At 43.6% G+C, this 18634-nt stretch overlaps 1 protein-coding gene across 1 annotated transcript in view; it reads left to right on the top strand.

The window, feature by feature from the left end:
• The window catches only part of UBR1 (ubiquitin protein ligase E3 component n-recognin 1), a 139066-nt gene that overhangs the window by 37098 nt on the left and 83334 nt on the right, over positions 1-18634 (top strand). The window contains exons 12-19 of the mRNA XM_065404224.1: positions 638-737; positions 1034-1162; positions 2291-2471; positions 4983-5044; positions 10201-10311; positions 12347-12412; positions 13068-13169; positions 14066-14129. Of these exons, the coding sequence (XP_065260296.1) occupies positions 638-737; positions 1034-1162; positions 2291-2471; positions 4983-5044; positions 10201-10311; positions 12347-12412; positions 13068-13169; positions 14066-14129 (815 nt within the window). The remainder of the gene's footprint in view (positions 1-637; positions 738-1033; positions 1163-2290; positions 2472-4982; positions 5045-10200; positions 10312-12346; positions 12413-13067; positions 13170-14065; positions 14130-18634) is intronic.

The raw sequence follows: 18634 nt of genomic DNA, 5'->3' as shown, positions 1-18634 counted from the left end.
ACCCTGAAATAGGCTGCGTTGTTTCTATTCAGAAATCTGAAGTGGCACAGTGGATGACTAGAGCTGGTAAAAATTTTGTGAAATTCCAATTTTTGGTGAACTATCTCATAAAAATATAAAGGTCTAAATGGAAAACAAATGTGACAAATGTTGATGAAATTTTCCTGACAACTCCCCTTCCTTGTGTATTATTATTATTTTTTTTTAAACTAGCTCTATGGATAAACATAGTAATACAAAAGTATACCCCCTGCAGTAAGGTGGTCTGGGAAACTTGACTCTTTAATCCTTGCCATTCTAGTACACCTGGCAAAACTTCATAATACGCTATATTTACATAGTACTTTGAATCCTGAGAGATCCCAAGTTACTCTTAAATTATTAATCTAGTGCGTAAAAGTAAGATACCTACAGCCTATAATACCTCTGCATTCGAATTATAGTAATTCCGAACACTGGAATCCTGTAGCTGGTACCTCTGCTAGTTTGGGAAGTCTTACTGAGAGTTTTTGCGATAACAGATGGTGGCGTGACATGGTGATGATGCTAATGACTTTAATGAATTTGAAAACATTCTAGATATAAATATGGGCAAAAGAAAATCCTAAACCATGAGCAATACCATTTTTTGGGACAGGTATATCTTAATCACTAAGCCTACAGTGTGGACAGACAGACTGAGGGTACGGTTTTTGGAAGGATTCCGGTCTTTCCTGAGGATTCTAACTTGCATGCAGGTACCGTACATTTAATAATGTTTTTCTAATGTGCCATTCCAAAGATATTGGAATATTTGTCATCTGTTCACATAGTAATGGTTCTCCATGGTAATGTTCTGCATGTTGCAGACACAAAACTGAGATCACAGATTCTTAAATCTGTATCTTGGGTGGGTGGGGGTAGATGTAACACCATACCTGTTTTAGCCATCTGTGAACAGCCTACGTTTTTCCCTTCTGTTTATGGGATTTTCTGTTGTTTAAGCATTTGATCATTTACCTTGGTGAATATTCTATGGGGCCCTTCGTTGCAGGGGATGGAGGAGATACAGAGACAGATCGGTCAACATATCGAGGTGGACCCGGATTGGGAAGCAGCCATTACTATCCAGATGCAGCTGAAGAACATTCTTTTGATGTTTCAAGAGTGGTGTGCCTGTGATGTAAGGAAATACTATTTGTGGTTCTTATGCATGTGGCTGTTGAGTATATTGTTTAGTGAACTAGAAGCTTTTCTGAAAAGCTCCACTATTGCACGATACAGAACCTTATAGTTCCCCTTCTTTTAAAAACCAACCCATTAACAGATTATTTTTTAACAATCTGCAGTTAGTAAAAGAACAAAGTACATAGAGCGTGGTTACCTGACTACTTGTTTGTTTGAAAGGAAATTTCAGGCCTGCAGAGACTTAAGTTTCTGCAAAAAAAAGTCCCATTCCTCTTCTGGATAGTAATATAATCTGATACCACAGTGGGTATGGTACAAGAACCTAGTTAGGGAGTATAGTTGTATTTAGACACTAGTTTATAATCATCTGTATGTATTATAGCTGTACCTGATATTAAGCACCACCATAGTGAAGTCTGTTAAGCATTTCCATTGTAATCTCCTCTTCTCACAGGTTTATAACTTGACTAAAACTAAACTCACTTCAGGTTGAAACCTAACATATTGGATCAGGAAAGAATTAGTTTCTCAAATAATGGAGTTTGGAAATAGTCTACTGGAGTACATTGAAAGATGTAGTACATATGGGCCCTTTGCTATTTGTCTGATTTTATTTAGCAGTGCAGGAAGGGAAGGGGATGAAAAATTAAAGGGAGAGGGAGGAATCCAAAAACTGAAAATGGGAAAGTCACAATCTTTGTTTTCAAAAATCAAAACAAAATGAGATTTTAAGTCAAAACAAAATGGACAATTTTTACTTTGAATTGTGGATTTGAAATGAAATTTTTCATTTCAGATTTGACAGTCAAATTCAAAAGATTTTATAGAAATTCACATTTTTCCTTGGAAAATTTTGATGAAACGACATTTTTGGGGGGGGGGGAATTTTATGCAGGTAAATAGTAATGATTAATATATAGGTTTAACAAACAGGCAAAACTTTGTTTTCTGTAGCCTTCTACATGTACATTAATATATGGACCTGTACTAAGGAATAAAGAAATAACTGTCATGGATTTTTAGTGACCTCATTAAACCATGAAAACAAATGGCAGGAGAATGAGGGGTGTATTTGTGTGTGGGTTTTGTTTAATGAACTGCATAAAAATCTTTTCAATTCTAGGAAGACCTGTTGCTGGAGGCTTACAAAGAGTGCCATACAGCTGTGATGAGGTGCAGCACAAGTAGCCATTCACGGGAGAAGACAGTGCTTCAGTTATGTGGCCACACTTTGGAAAGCAAACGTTACAGAGTGTCAGTAGACCCTGTCAGCATACACCTGCCACTGTCCAGGATGCTTGCAGGTGAGAATCAACATGCTTTACTTTTTGAATTGCTTTTTGTAATTGGAGTTTCATCTTTCATCTCCTCTTCGTCATTCTTCAGGTATGTTATTTATTCTCTGGCATTGTCCAAAAATGTATTTATAGTTTAAATGTGGAAAAGTAGTCTAAAATTTGTCAAAATAGCCATTGCTTTGTACTGGGTTTAAAAGTTAAATGTGGTTTCTCTGGAAATTATTGTTACCCAAGTTAGTGTTTTTATAGCATCAGAGTAAGTATATTGAATAAATCATGTGACTATAGTATAATTTTAAGAGGGGGAAAACTCACTACATAGGAAATGATTTTCAAATTTTACTGTACTTTAAAAACAGAGATTTGAACTTTTTCAGAGGCAATGCTCTGGTCCCCTCCACCCTGAGTTTCAAATTGCAGAGTGAGTGCAACTTGCTTATCACCTGTGGCAGTGTTTCCCAAACTTGGGACGCCGCTTGTGTAGGGAAAGCCCCTGGTGGGCCGGGCCAGTTTGTTTACCTGCCGCGTCCGCAGGTTCGGCCGATCGTGGCCCCCAGTGGCCGCGGTTTGCTGCTCCAGGCCAATGGGAGCCGCTGGAAGCGTCGCGGGCCGAGGGACGTACTGGCCGCCACGTCCAGCAGTTCTTGCCACCCAGATCAGTGGTGGGCAACCTGCGGCCCGCGGGCTGCCCGCAGCCCGTCGGGATAATCCACTGGTGGGCTGCGAGACAGTTTGTTTACATTGACTGTCCACAGGCATGGCCAGCTGCAGTTCCCAGTGGCTGTGGTTCACTGTTCCTGGCCAACGGGAGCTGCTGGAAGCGGCAGCCAGCATGTTCCTGCGGCCGACACCGCTTCCCGCAGCTCCCATTGGCCAGGAACGGCAAACTGCAGCCATTGGGAGCTGCGGGCAGCTATGCCTGCAGACAGTCAATGTAAACACTGTCTTGCGGCCCACCAGCGGATTACCCTGACGGGCAGCAGGTTGCCCACCACTGGTATAGATCCTGGAGCACTTGTATCATAGTCATGACCAGATCCCCTGCCTAACAAATAAGCACTTGCATTTTGCATTAGTTTCAGTTTCCAAATAGATTTAAGATATAGCCCTATGTAGAGCATACTGCAGTAGGCTGATCTTGAAGTGACAAAGATTACAGTAGCTATGTCCACACTTAAAATAGAGGAATGGCTAGGCGCTAATCTGGCGAGTGGTAGGGGGGAAGCTATCCTAGGTGCACATGATCATTTAAAAGCCACTGAAAATCTAAGACATCCATATTGCTTCCCCCACTCTACCATTATCACCATGGCATTCTCTGGATTGAGCCTTGGCTAATGTACTTCTTTCTATGCCCCATTTGCTGCTAAACACTGACAGATGCTCAACTGCATCCTCTGGGCCATATGAACTGGAGATGTAAAGCTGGGAATTTTAGGAGAATGGAACTCTCTCTATTCATGAGACCACTTCCTTAACTCCTGAGGGAAGATCCTCAGAACAGGTCCCTCACTGTGACAAGGAAATTGCAGCCCTGACTTCAGACTACAGGAGGCAGTAATTAGTCCATGGCATGTATAACATCCAATCCTGCAGTCTCTTATTCTAACCCATACACCAGCTGGCCACACATAGTCGATCTGCAGACTCTGCATGAGTTTGCACAGACAACTACCTGGGATAATCCCATTATGGTCATGGTAGTCAGGAAGTCTTGGGCTAACTCAGAATAATCATAATCTATGTGGATTGCAAAATTCCTGGGCACTGTTGGCTTTGATGATTTCACGTTCCCATAAATCGAGAGGAACTTCATCAATTTATATAGGGACTTTGTGGGGCAGCAGGGCAATCTAAGCACCAACCATTTGTACTGTCTTAACTTTATCACAGGATTTACAAGCCAAATAGATTTACCCTATCAGACTTAGTTTTGAGGGAAGATTCTTCCTACATTTAGGTTGCATGCAAACAGCAGAGCTACACATCCTTTTGACCATCACCACCATTTAGCTCTATGCTGCAGAGTGCCTAGCTGAAGAGAAGGAAAAAGAGTTCAGCAGTGTCAACCACTGCCCTATATCTTACTACCATCAACATCTCTTCTTTCCCCCTCACCCCCCAAAAAAGACACACCATTTTTCATGCCAGTCCAGATTTTCAGGTTGAACATGAAGGACCTATGCAGCGAGTAGCTATTGCTTTCCCTAAAGTCCAAATGAAACCAGATGCTGTTCCTAAACTGTATTTCTTGTCACTGCACTGGCCACGAAGGCAACTTGTATCAGATCTTGTAATCTTTAGTGAGAATGCTCCCTTGATTACATAATACGTGACCACAGATTGTCACTTAAGCAAGAAATCGTAAGTTTGTAAATACTATTTAGCAAACTCTGCTTATAGCTTGTCAGGTTTGTCTCAGATTTGCAACGCTTTGGTCTAGCATTTATAATCTGATTGAAAAGCTAATTTGGTTGCCTTTGATTTATGTTGACTTTTCTCTTCTTTGTTCTATAGGCCTACATGTACGATTAAGCAAGACAGGAGCAATCTCAAGACTGCAGGAGTTTGTGCCTTCTGTAAGTGTCTGCTTCAGATGGTAACTGAGCTTGGCTTTTATTGCTGAATTACTTTCTGGTGAGCATCTTAATAGTGAGGGAAGAGAAAAGATGGTTAAACACTATTTCTAATAGTTTTCTAGAGCAAATTGTGCAGAAAAAGAAATGGTTGGTTTGGTTTCTTTTTAAATACCAGAGAGCTCCCTAGGAATCCTCTGCACTAAATCAACATTATAGGAAGGAAAGGATATACAACCTTACTTTAGAGGCATTACTAATGTTCGAGAGAGTGCTAAATCCTCTGTAGTTACTATTATTTTTCAGGGAATAAGTTATCCCACCTGTCAACTGTTCTGTCTGTACCAGCTTAAAATTCCCTAGATGACATTCGATCCCAGGTTTTCTGTATGGCATTACAATGTGCTGCTGTTTTGACTCAGAGTTCAAACTGTTCTCTTTCTCAAGAGATATCTGTTATATGTTTTGAACAAGTACTGCTTTTCCCTCAGTGTTCTTATTTTTGTACCCCTAGAGATTCAATGCCTAGTGAAATCCTTCCACTGTAGCGGGATCAATGGTACTGCACTATTTTCTATTGTGCCAATTGCTGTAGTAACTAATTTTTCTTCTTCTTCAAGTATGTCCCTGGGGTGCTTCACTTCAGGCTGCATCTTTGGAGATTTTCGATAGTAGTCATGTGTCCCATACATCCTTGTGCCCTACACCAAGGCTATATAGGGCTGCGTGGTTGAACTAACCCCAGTTCCTTCTCAACTGCTTCTGCCTGAGACACAGCATTAGGTGCCTTTCTATTTGAAAATACACTGTCTCCCGCACCCACCCCGTTCTGGCCGAGCGCACACAGAAGTCAAACATGGAGCTGAGCTGGGATTCACCCAGTTATGCCTTGTTAACGAAGTCCATGAAATCGATAACACCATCCAGAGCCTTTGGCAAACATTGAGGGACGCAGAGGACACCTTGCAGATGTTTGGGGGGAGGGATAGCTCAGTGGTTTGAACATTGGCCTGCTAAACTCAGGGTTGTGAGTTCAATCCTTGAGGGGGTCATTTAGGGATCTGGGGCAAAAATCTGTCTGGGGATTGGTCCTGCTCTGAGCAGGGGGTTGAACTAGATGACCTCCTGAGGTCCCTTCCAACCCTGATATTCTATGATTCTATGTTGGTCTGCAGCAAATCTAACCTGGAGCATGACCTGGCTGTCAAAGCCAACTCTCTGTTCATTGATCAGGAGAAACATCTGAGAATGCATAAGACCTTCCCCGATACTCTTAGGCTGGTGGGGTGCACGTAGGCGAATATAGCCCTAAAGGTGGTTCTGCACTGATTAATGAAATCATTTGTGGGGGAGGTTTCCTTGGTTGCATGCAGTGTTTTAATAATATGTGATTATATTTTCACTTATTAAAGGATGTACTAAATAGGAATAAAATTCTGTCTCTCTCTCGCTCTCTCTTGGTCTCAATCATTTCCCCCCTTATAGGATGGGGGAGGGGTGGGGCTTTTTCCTCAGATCACTTTTGCTCTCCAGGCTTCAAATGGTGCCTCACTTGCTGGGAAGCTATCCTGGTCAGTGATGGGCATTTCCAGTGTATCCACTGCCTGGGGGAGTTGCATATTCCTCAAAAGTGCTCTAGCTGTTCTGCTTTTAAGGGTAGGGTCGAAGAGAAATCATGAGATAAGGCTCAGACTCTTCATGATGGAGCATTTTCTCCACCCAGCTTCAGAACTAGGCCAGGACAAACCCCCTGACATCAGCCTGGGAGTGAACACAGTGCCCCTTTGATTTTGGCATGTTCACCTGGATCTACTTGAGGTAAATCCTCGGGGAAGACCCATAAAAAGGTGACCATTCTCCTCAGAAGGAGTCTACTTAAAAGAAGTCTTGGTGTCCTGCAACTAAACAAATGGGTACTGTTGAGTCTCCAGGTACTATCAGTATTAATCTCATGTGGGTGGCCCCAGGCTCTTCTAAGAACAGACGCACCAAACATGCTCATAGACTCATAGACTTTAAGGTCAGAAGGGACCATTATGATCATCTAGTCTGACCTCCCGCATGATGCAGGCCACAAAATCTGACCCACCCACTCCTGGAATAATTCTCTCCCTTGACTCAGCTGTTGAAGTCCCCAAATAATGATTTAAAGACTTCAAGTCGCAGAGAATCCTCCAGCAAGCGACCCCTGCCCCATGCTGCGGAGGAAGGCGAAAAACCTCCAGGGCCTCTGCCAATCTACCCTGGAGGAAAATTCCTTCCCGACCCCAAATATGGCGATCAGCAGAACCCCGAGCATGCGGGCAAGATTCTCCAGCCAGACCCACATTGACCATTGATACTAATTACCAGCGATGGCATGTTATTGACTTATTGACTAAAATCACGTTATCCCATCAAACCATCCCCTCCATAAACTTATCAAGCTTAATCTTAAAGCCAGAGAGGTCTTTTGCCCCCACCGTTTCCCTCGGAAGGCTATTCCAGAACTTCACCCCTCTGACGGTTAGAAACTGTCGTCTAATTTCAAGCCTAAACTTCCCGACGGCCAGTTTATATCCATTTGTTCTCGTGTCCACATTAGTACTGAGCTGAAATAATTCCTCTCCCTCCCTGGTATTTATCCCTCTGATATATTTAAAGAGAGCAATCATATCCCCCCTCAGCCTCCTTTTGGTTAGGGTAAACAAACCGAGCTCCTCGAGTCTCCTTTCATACGACAGGTTTTCCATTCCTCTGATCATCCTAGTGGCCCTTCTCTGTACCCGTTCCTGTTTGAGTTCATCCTTTTTAAACATGGGAGACCAGAACTGCACACAGTACTCCAAATGAGGTCTCACCAGCGCTTTCGTACCAAGACTGGCTATACTGCAGAAGCAGAGCTCAGGAGTTTAAGCACTCCTTTTCTAAGAAGGTGGTACCTATAACTCCTTCGGTAATGTCTGTACCTACATCATTCTCCAGTTCATTCTCGGTACCAGGTAAATGCCGTGCCTCTCATACAATCTCGGTGCCTTCTAAGACATCCTCATAGGTATTGACTACATCTACCAGGAGAGACCTATTGGAACAGCTTATGTCTGCAGTGGTCATGCAGAGAGCATCTTGGTTTCAGCTTTAAGAATTTCCAAGGGAGGCCCAAAACACTGTTGAATATGGTGGAGATGCTTTGTCAGGAAGAGAGACTTGCATTGTGCCCTGAAATTTTTACATTCTGGATTAGTTTGATCTCTTGTGTTCATTCATTCCACAGCTGAATTCGAACAACTGCAAATGTTTTACTTACAGCTCTTAAAATCTTCTTGAATTTTATAAGATGCATTGTCTGTGTGGATTGCACGTATCTTGGCAGATCACTGATGGAGACATAATTGCTGATGTCTCTGGGTTGACTTGGTGACTTGGAAGATGAAGATCGAGGCTTAGAACCATCAGTGGAAATGTATAGGAACCATAGAAGGGATCAGAACACTGGGGAGATAAGTTTACGGTGGCCCTTCCTATTGAGGAGGTTGGCAGATGCGTTCTGTATAAGCTGGAGCTTCTGTCTTGCAACCAGATAGTGATTTACAGCATTTTAGTTTGGACATGAGGAAAGTATGGATCACTGTGACCAGATTCTTGTCCTGGAAGAAGGAGTGATGTTCCCTATCAAGGTGCAGGTGGAAGGCACTTTTCACCACTGATGTTGCCTGATTATATATAACTAGGAATGACCTTGAGGATTCACACCACTTTTATCAATGGGGAGTGTGGAGCAAATGCCTTACATGCAAGCGGAGACCAAAGTCCCAGCTAGGTCTTCAAAAGTTTTTGTCCTTCTGACCAGTATCTCTTCACTCTTGGATTTAATTTGAGCCAACTGTTCCCCATCCGTGAACTGCTGTCTTGTACAGTCTTGCAATGGTGCCAATTACATGTTGAAAGTGAGGTATACAGCAGGGTGTCACCTGCATGTTTTTGGGACTGGAACATGTGATGGCTTACCACCTTTTCAAGTAGTTCCATGTAGACTTTGAAGAAGGAAAGGATTGCTGTGGGATCTCTGTGTACCTTTGAGGTCCTCTTGGAGAGGAATGGTTGGAGCCACTGTAGTGCTGAGATATCTACTCCAGACATGTTGTAGGCAGGTCAGTAGTATGTTGTGATCAACTCTATGGAAAGCTGCAGAGAGGTCAAGCAGTACGAGCATTGAGATGTGGCCTTTATTGCCACAAGGAAGACATCTTTTAGTGCTATGTGTGCTGCCTCTATCTTGTCCCTTGGTTTGAAGCCTAACTGAGTAGCATCCAGAATGTTGGCAGATGTCATATATTGTTGGAACTTGATTACTACTTTCTTGATTTTTATTTAGCTGTAAAGCTGGTTTGCATTAAATGTTGACTTCCTGAGGATTGAGTAGACTATTGCATTTTTCAGGAAGGTTGAAAGGTTCACTTCTTGGAAGATAATGTTGAAAATTTCTGTTGAGTGGGCAATATTATTATTCCCTGGGTCTCCCAGCCAGAAAGGGACTGGGTCTGCTTTGCAAGTGGTGGCTCAAATATTTCTATGGGTTTCTTGAACTTCAGTGGGTGTGATGTGGTCAAACTCAGGGGTAGGAGTGGGACTTAGTGTTTCCTGGAACAATTTTAAAAGGTCTGCCTCGGAGTTACTTTCCTATTTGCGTTCTCTTTCCTACTAGTAAGAGAAGGATTCCTTACAGTGGCTGCTTTGGGGCTGATGTTTGGATTACATAGATGAATTGATTAGTCAGTTCACTCTACAGAACAGCAGTTGTCTCAATGTAACATGGGCACTGATACTAGAGAGATACTGCAGAGCCCCTGCACCCATGTGAAGTCCATTTGGACTCACTGAGGCTCCACATAACCACCTACCTGGTTCAGTTTGCTTGATCAGGGCTATGGTGAGCACCAGAGTAGAAAATAAATTATGATGAGATCAGAAGGCTTTAAAAGGGGATGCCAAAAGGAAAACTGAGTTCAAAATATCCCTCTGTCCTAAGAAGTACTATTTTCTTTTGTGTCCAGTTTAGGTCTTTTGTATTATCTTGTAATCATTGATTTTTATTTTTTTTATTCGTCAAGATTTCTACTATATTAAATCTATTGACAGTTTTAACTACTTTGATTTTTTTTTTTTTTTTTTTTTTTAAGGAACAATTCCAAGTGGAGCTGCTAGTGGAATACCCTTTGCGCTGTCTAGTGTTGGTTGCTCAGGTTGCTGCAGAGATGTGGAGAAGGAATGGGCTCTCTCTCTTAAGTCAGGTACTCTCTGTAGTATGTATTCGTGATTGTGTCCTGTTAGTTTGTGCCAACATTTCCCATTGGTACTAAGGATGGCTGATCCACCTGATGCAGAAGAAGCTCATGTGGTAAGCCTGCATAACATAAGTATATATTACTCCTGGGGGAATTGTGTGCCACTGCATGTGCGCAGAATTCACGTCCTCTGCAGATTTCTTTGCTTCCCCGCAGAAAAATGACACACTGACAGGGAAGCAAAGGGAAGCTGCAAAAGCAGTCATGCACCACTCCCTAGCTGTGCAGATACATTGTTTCAGGCACCCAGAGCAGCCGGTGGAGAGGTAAATCACCACAGGGCTTGGGACACCCCAGCCAGTGGCTCCTACCCTGAGCTGGGATCAGCTGCTAGTCCCAGCTGGGCTGGAGGCAGGAGAGGATGGGACTTTCTCTTCCCCTGCAAGGAGTGGCTGGGGCTGTGTCAGACCCACCCCCAGAAACCTCCTCCAGGAAGCTCAGCATCCTCCCCTGCTTCCTGCCTCCATAGCTCCTCAGCTGCGGGAGGAGGGTGACTGTACGGGGAGCTGCTCACCCATCCGCCCAACCCCCATGCATCCGGACCTTCCATACCCAGACACCCCCACCAAGCCTCACCCCGTACACCCAGAACCCCCCTAGTCCTCCATACCCAAACCCCATCCCGTTGAACCTCAGCCCCTGCATCTGGAGTCTCCTGCATCCAGACGCCATGCCTCCGGACCCCCACTCCTGCACCCAAACCACCCCCAACTGAGCTCCCTGCACTCAAACCCTCACCCTGATGAGCCCCATCTCCCTGCACCACCCTGAACCCCCACATCCAGACCCCCACACCACTGACCCCCAACTAGCTGCATCCAGACCCCCACCAAGCCCCACTGCCCCAGCACCCAGGTCCCCCTGCTGAGAACCCCACACCCAGACCCCTCCACTGAGTCCCAGCCACCTAGAACCCCCTGCAGAGTCCCATTGCCCCTGCACCTGGAACCTGCCCAGTGAGCCTCTGTGCATCCAGATCCCTCCACACCCAGACCCCCCACGGAGCTGCCTGCACCCAGATTGTCCCACACAGAATCCTCTCACCCCACACCTGGATTCCCCCCCATAGTGATCCCCCTCTACACTTGGATCCTGCCTGGTTGAGCCTGCTTGCCCCACACCTGGTGCACCTGGCACAGAGGGGCAGGGCCTCAGGGAGTTTGGGAGCAGGTCCAGGCCTTGTGCTGTGTCAGGGTCGGGTGCAGCCTCACCACTGAGTCTGTGTCCCAGGGGTGGGAAGGCAGCAGGGTGATCTCCCACCTTTGTGCAGCCAGTGGCCTGCGCTCCCCACTGCCATGCTGGAGCTTCTACATTTATTTATTGACAAATAAAACTTGATTTTTTTTATTGCAGAATTTTAATTTTTGTCACAGAATTTTTAATTTTTTGTCACAGAATGCCCTCAGGCGTAATAAATGTAAATACCAGGGTACTACTTAGCCTAGAGTTATCATTGTGTGAAAAAATGTAAAATGAAGATCTGCAAGTCCCAAAGGACTCTTAATGGGGTACCTCTTAATTATCAATAACAAGCACTTCTGTAGTGCGTTGTATTTTGTAGATGCCATGGAAAACTAAAGGCAAAATTCTGCCCTTTAGATACATGGATATAATCTCCTTTTGCTTCAGTGTGAAATAAGAATGCTCCACAGCTTTGGAGAACCTGGGATGTTGTTTAACTGGTGAGGAGTAAGTGGTTAATAGCTGAAGATGTTACATTTACCTTATTTTCCCTATTTAGTGGGTGCATGTTAATCTAAGACTATGAATTGAAACGAGAGGTGCAGTATATGTGTAATCTAATGGATTGTATAAAGACTTGAAAGCCACAGTATCCCAGTGTAGGCTCACTTTAAACTTCTGGGAACAAATGTTTGAAGCTTTTTTTTGTGAAAATAGAATGTGCAGGAAATATAAAGGAATTTTTTAGATGACTGTTTTTTCTCTAGTGAAACTTTGTTTGTATTATTTATTTACACAGGTGTTCTATTACCAGGATGTTAAATGTAGAGAAGAGATGTATGATAAAGACATCATCATGCTGCAGGTAGAAACCTTTTAAATTACTGCCGACACAAAGTACTTCCCAGTTCCTTGTCTCATTCATCAAATTTTGTGTGGTTTTGCTTTTAATTTTAATTAGTGCTATGTAGCAACACAAATTATAATAAGCTTCCCTATATCTGGATAGTACCGATTGCACAAATGACCCAACCGTACATTGCAAGTCATACGATGTAGAAATTCTTCTCTACTTTTTATTGTCATTACTTGTATGCTCTGCCTCACTTTCCCCATCTCATGTTTGTCCCAAACACAGGTCCTCTACCTTGCCTAGTAGTTGAAAACGATATACTTATGAGTGACTTACAAAGATGGCCAGATAGGATATTTAAGTTAGTTCTTTAGTTCTGTTTTTGGGTGTGGTTTTAATGGCTGTTAACCATTGAAAGGGAGCTAAGACTTCCAAAAATATCAAGAAGCTATGCATTGATTTTTCAACTGAAACACTTTATAACATTAATTTGTGTAGCCCATAATTTTGTGCTTTAAATCTTGAACTGCTTTCACTGTGTACTTAGCTCTGAATTTGTTAGCTTTATTTCCTATTTAAAATTGATGTTGAAAGAGGAATATTTTTCATACTTTAATGAAGAAATTTGATGCTAACTAAAGCTCTTGGGATGTGGGGTATCTGGCAGATTGGTGCATCGTTTATGGATCCAAACCTTTTCCTGTTGCTGATACTACAGAGGTATGAGCTTGTCAATGCCTTCAAGAAGATCATGCCCACCAAAGACCAGGTAAACAGCAAGGAACTATTCATGAGTTCTCCTCTTTCAAGGTTATAGAACATCAGCAAGGAAACTAGCTGCAGCTGTTTCACTGCAATCATAAGACCATACCAAAAATAGTAACGTAAGTTACAAGTGATCCAGTGGTTAGCTAAGTGATTTTTTTCTCCTCTGTAGTAGAAAGTTTCTTGTTCTCAGTGTAAAACAAATAGGTTTTGCTGTCTTCAGTGTCTCTGTCCAAATTGCTTGCTAGTTACCGTGCAATTCAAATAATGTTAATACTGGAATGGCATTTGATTTTATCAAAGAAAAGCAATGCGTCTTTCTCATCTAATTCTCTCCACATTCTGTGTTAATATCTTGCTTCAGGATGTCTTTGGTTTGCATCCTTTATCCTCTGTATGCATTAAGTAGGATTACTGTTTGTATACAGAGCAGGTCTCTCTACCAGTACTGTTATTTCATAGGTTGCCTGATAAAAATCAGGAAGCTTTTCCCCCTCAACACGTCTGTGTCTTTTAAGGCATATTCATGTATCTTTTTATTCTGAATGCAGTTTTCCTGGTTTCTCCTGTCAATTCTTCAGGGTGTGTAGGGTTTTCACCTACCTCTTCATTCAGGACACAATTTTCCCAGTTATATCCCTTCCTACTATGTTAATTTTGCATTTTATTCACAGAACAATACCCACAGATGATCGTCTAGGCAGTCTCTCCAGATTGTAATGCTTCAGGTTGGAGGGTAGTTTTTCTATTAAAACAGTAAATTGGTCTCAGCTCAAATGTTCACAATGTCATCTATGGAAACCCTTAAGTTAACTTCAAGCCTCGGTTTCCCATTTAACTGCATTATTCCCTGACCCAGCAACTTTTTTTGTTTTAAATTTTTTTTTTTTAAACCTATAGGATTTGACCAAGCAATGTAATATATTAGTAGAAGAAATGCTGCAGGTTCTCATCTATGTTGTGGGTAAGAAACTCTGTTTACAGTAAAAATGAGATCTGATTTTTGTGGTTTGGGATTTCTTTTGCTTTTTGGATTGGCTGTAATTTAGCTTCTTTTCTCTCTGTAGGGCAGTAGTTAAAAAGTTATGGATATTTGCTGCTGGAAAGGACAGACTTGATGGATGACCTTTTCCATTAGACAATTCTCTGTATTTTAATTTAGATGGTTGGGGTTCATACTGGCTAACTCTTAAGTAGGTGGTTCTATGACACGCAAACATGACAGCTGAAACTAATGTGTCTTGTATACAGTATAGGCTGTTAGATAATTCCACAATTTGTTATTCAGGTATAATATAAAGAGAAGAACCTATTCCTTAACTTTATGCCTGATATCCATTATCCTGATGTGATGATGTAACTAACTAAAATATTTCTAACGTTATATACGTTGCTGTACCATATAGGTGACAATACTTGAGAAAGCAAAGCAAATCCCTATACCTCACCAAAGAAACTTTATTATAATAAAACAGTAATAACCCTGAATATTTGGGTTTGTGATGACCGGGAGATAGGGTTTCCCAATTTCGGCTGGATGTATTCCTGGAGGTTTCAGCACATGACATAATCTTTAATTAAAGATTAATCTTTAATTCCTGGAGACTCCAGGACAATGCTGGAGGGATGGCAACCCTACCGGGAGAACCACATGGTGAATTGCCTGCTAGGTGCAAAGATTGCGGACCTCTCAAGACATCTAGACAGACTTGTGTAGTGCTGGGGAGGAGTTGGTGGTTGTGATACATGTAGGTATCAATACTTAGGGAAAGGTAGGAGAGAGGTTCTGGAGGCCAAATGTTAGGCAAGAGATGAGAGTCCAGAACCTCCATGGTAGCATTCTCCAAAATGCTTCCAGTTCCACATGCAGGGCCAGTTAGACAGGCAGAACATTCAATGCATGTATGAGATGATGGTGTTGGGAGGAGGGATTTAGGTTTATTAGGAACTGAGGAACCATTTGGGAGATTAGAGAGGCTACAAAAACAGAAAATCCAGTAATAATATGGGACTTCAACTGTTGCCATATTGACTGGGTATATGTCACCTCCAGATGGGATGCAGAGATAAAACGTAACACCATTAAAAAAAAAAAAAAAGTCTCCATTCAAGAAAGAGATCTTGGCGTCATTGTGGATAGTTCTCTTAATGATCAGCAGTGGTCAAAAAGGCTAACAGTATGTAAGAAATTATTAGGAAAGGGATTGATAATAAAAAAAAAAGATAAATCCATGGTTAAGCCACACCTGGAATACTGTTTGCAGTTCTGATCTCCCTATCTCCAAAAATATATTCGAATTGGAAAAAGCACAGAGAAGGGCAACAAAAAATGATTAGGTGTATGGAACAGCTTCCATATGAGGAGAGAGTAAAAAGAGTGGATCTGTTTATCTTAGAAAAGAGGTGACTGAAGGGGGATACAACAGTTCAATTAAAATCATGAGTTGTGTGGAAAAAACAAATAGGGAAGTGTTACTTACCCCTTCACTTAACACAAGAACCAGGGGTCACCCAATGAAATTAATAGGCAGCAGGTATAAAACAAACAGAAGGAAGTACGTCTTCACACAACACAAAGTCAACCTCTGCAACTTGTTGCCAGTGGAATGTTGTGAAGGCCAAAAGTATACCTGGGTTCAAAAAAGCATTAGATAAGTTCATGGAGGATAGGTTCCATCAGTGGCTCAATAATTGTCCTGTACTGTTCATTTCCTCTGAAGCCACTGACTCTGGCCACTGTTGAAAGACAAGATACTGGGCTAGAAGAACCACTGGTCTGAACCAGTATGGAGTTCTTATGGGCAGCAAAAAAAAATTTAACAGTTTTAAAAAAAAAAAAAACCCAAGAAACTTTCTCCCTTTTGCCCTCAAATATCGTTCGGGGAATAGTTTCACAAATTTTGTCCTATGAAATATCTGTACAGGAGTATAGTTCTTCTTTGACTGATTGCATCTGTCCATTCCACTTCAAGTGTGCGCACGCCCAGTGCACTAGCGTCAGAAATTTTTCCCTCCAATGTACCCATCAGTATCTTTTCTCATGCTGCTGTGCAATGGTATAAAGGGTGGAGCCAACCTATCTCAGTTCTATTTATCGCCTGTGATGATTGTTGGAGTGTTTTATCTTGCTGTTGTAGGTGTTTCCCTTTTTCTTAGTGTTTTATTGTTTAATAGTTGTTTTATAGCCTTAGTTCAGGAGTCCCCAATGCGGTGGCCGAGGGTGCGATGGTGCCTGCCAGGGCATCCATGTGCGCCCGCCTACTGGCCACCGGACAAGCAGCCGCCGAAATGCCGCCGTGAAGCGGCAACGTCAAGAAGCGCTGCTGCTGAATTTCGGCGGCATTTCAGCAGCGATGCCTCTTGACGTTGCTGCTTCACGGCAGCATTTCGGCAGCTGCTTGTCCGGCGGCCACGGTCCCCGGTGGGTAGTTGTCCAGCGCCCGCCCATGGAAAAGGTTGGGGACCACTGTCTTAGTTTATAGTCTTAGTTTAATTTTCTACTATTAGGTTTCCTTTTTTACTAGTTTACTTAGTATAACTAGTTCCCTCTAGATTGGGTTCTGATGCCCAGGGCTAGGGCATGCCTCAGTCCCCAGATTTCAAACTTTGCGATGCATGCAAGAACCCAGTGCCAGTCAGTGACCACACTATGGGTGCCTGAAGTGCCTAGGAGAAGCTCACATTAGAGACAGGTACCAAATCTGCAGGGACTTTAAGCCAGAACTAAAAAAAAAAACCAGGGAGGTCAAACTAAGCATCTTAGGGCGACAGCTTTGTTCCCACCCTTGGAGTCTTCCTGCTCAGGGTGGGCACCAAGTGCCTCTGCTTTGGTCAGGAGCACTCCCACTGCGATGGGAGAGTCTCAGCCCCAATCTCCTTCTCCAGTACCTAAGAAGCAGCATTGGAGATCTGTCATCCCAGGTGAGCAAGGTCCACATCCAGTGATCAAACTGGGAAGAAGGGGAGAATAGTATCTGCACCAAAGAGTGCTTCAGCACCAAGCGCACTCTACCCTCAGCAGCAAGAGAGTCTCCTGATGCCATCAACACCCAAAGCATATGCCACGGCACACAATCTTCTGAGTCTCTTGCTGCTGGTTTCTCTGGGAGTCCAGCAGACATCTTGACCATTACTGATGGACAATGTCACGGATTTGCTGGCTACTAGTGTTCAGTACCCAATACCATGGGTACTCTGTGGACACTCTGGTACCCCCTCATACGCAACCCGGCTATGATTTCCCCAATGCTGTCCTCTAAGGACTCCTGGCACCACTCTGGCACCAAGAGACGCCTCTCTTCCCTGGCTAGATAAGTTAGAAGTGGGATCTTGCATGTCATGGCTGCATCACATAGGCCTTCAGTCTCCTCTGAAAAGTTTTCACCTTTTGGTATCCAGCAGAGTCTCCCTGTTGGCTGGCTAGTAGGGAGCCATGATTGGGAAGAAATTGGGCTCCAGTGCCATATCAGTGGCTGTATTGGAACTCATGGATTTTCCTGCTGTCTCCAAATCCTCTCCATACCCTTCCCCCTCTACATTCTCCAGTAGACATTGTGAACCTGCATGGCAAGAACTGCAGGAAGCCACTCCCAATGCCAAGCCGAGTACTGAACATGGGGAACCTGCCTCAGTGAATCTCCATTTGGAGGGATTGGGCAAATCTCCACCTCAACTAGTGTTCGATTCCTCCTCCTCCTCATTGTCTGAGTAGTATCTGGGGTTTCCTCACCTGCACCAGACAATTATTGGGCCCACCAGGACCTCTTACAGAGGGTGGCTTCCTTGCTAAATATTCAAGTGGAAATAATTCACAAGAGTTCATGCAGATTGGTTAATATCTTGGGATCTTGAGAAGTGCTCCCAATAAAGGAGGCTGTTCTGGAACCCACTGCAGTGTATTATGGCAACCGCCATCTTCCCTGCCTCCTAAAGCGCTGAGTGGAGGTATCCTGTCCCCTTCCAGGGGTTTAAACAGTCGCCCCCTTCCCCTCCCCCCCGTGAGGCAAACCCACAGTAACACCAGGGCTGCTCTCTCAGTTGCCAAGACTCACCCCTCCAACAGAGCCTGCAGTGACTCATCACTAAGGCTATGTCTATACTACCGCGTTAAGTCGACCTACGCTACGCAACTCCAGCTACGTGAATAACCTAGCTGGAGTCGACGTACTTTAGGTTGAATTACCACGAGGGGTCGACGGGAGAAACTCTCCCATCAACTTACCTCATTTGTCTTGTCAGGGGTGGAGTACCGGGGTCGACTGGAGAGCGATCTGCTGTCGATTTGGCGGATCTTCACTAGACCCGCTAAGTCGACTGCCGGTGGATCGATCTCCGAGCACTGATCCCGGCTGTAGTGTAGACCTGCTGCAGCAACTCAGCTTCACTAACTCATCCCATAAGCAGAGCCTGCAGTGACTCAGCCCTCAGGTATGCTGAAGTAGCTTATCCCTGAACAAAGCCTGGGTCAGA

The sequence above is a fragment of the Emys orbicularis genome, chromosome 4 (assembly GCF_028017835.1).
Source record: "Emys orbicularis isolate rEmyOrb1 chromosome 4, rEmyOrb1.hap1, whole genome shotgun sequence".
Lineage (NCBI taxonomy): Eukaryota > Metazoa > Chordata > Testudines > Emydidae > Emys > Emys orbicularis.
This window is presented reverse-complemented; position numbering and strand designations above follow the sequence as displayed.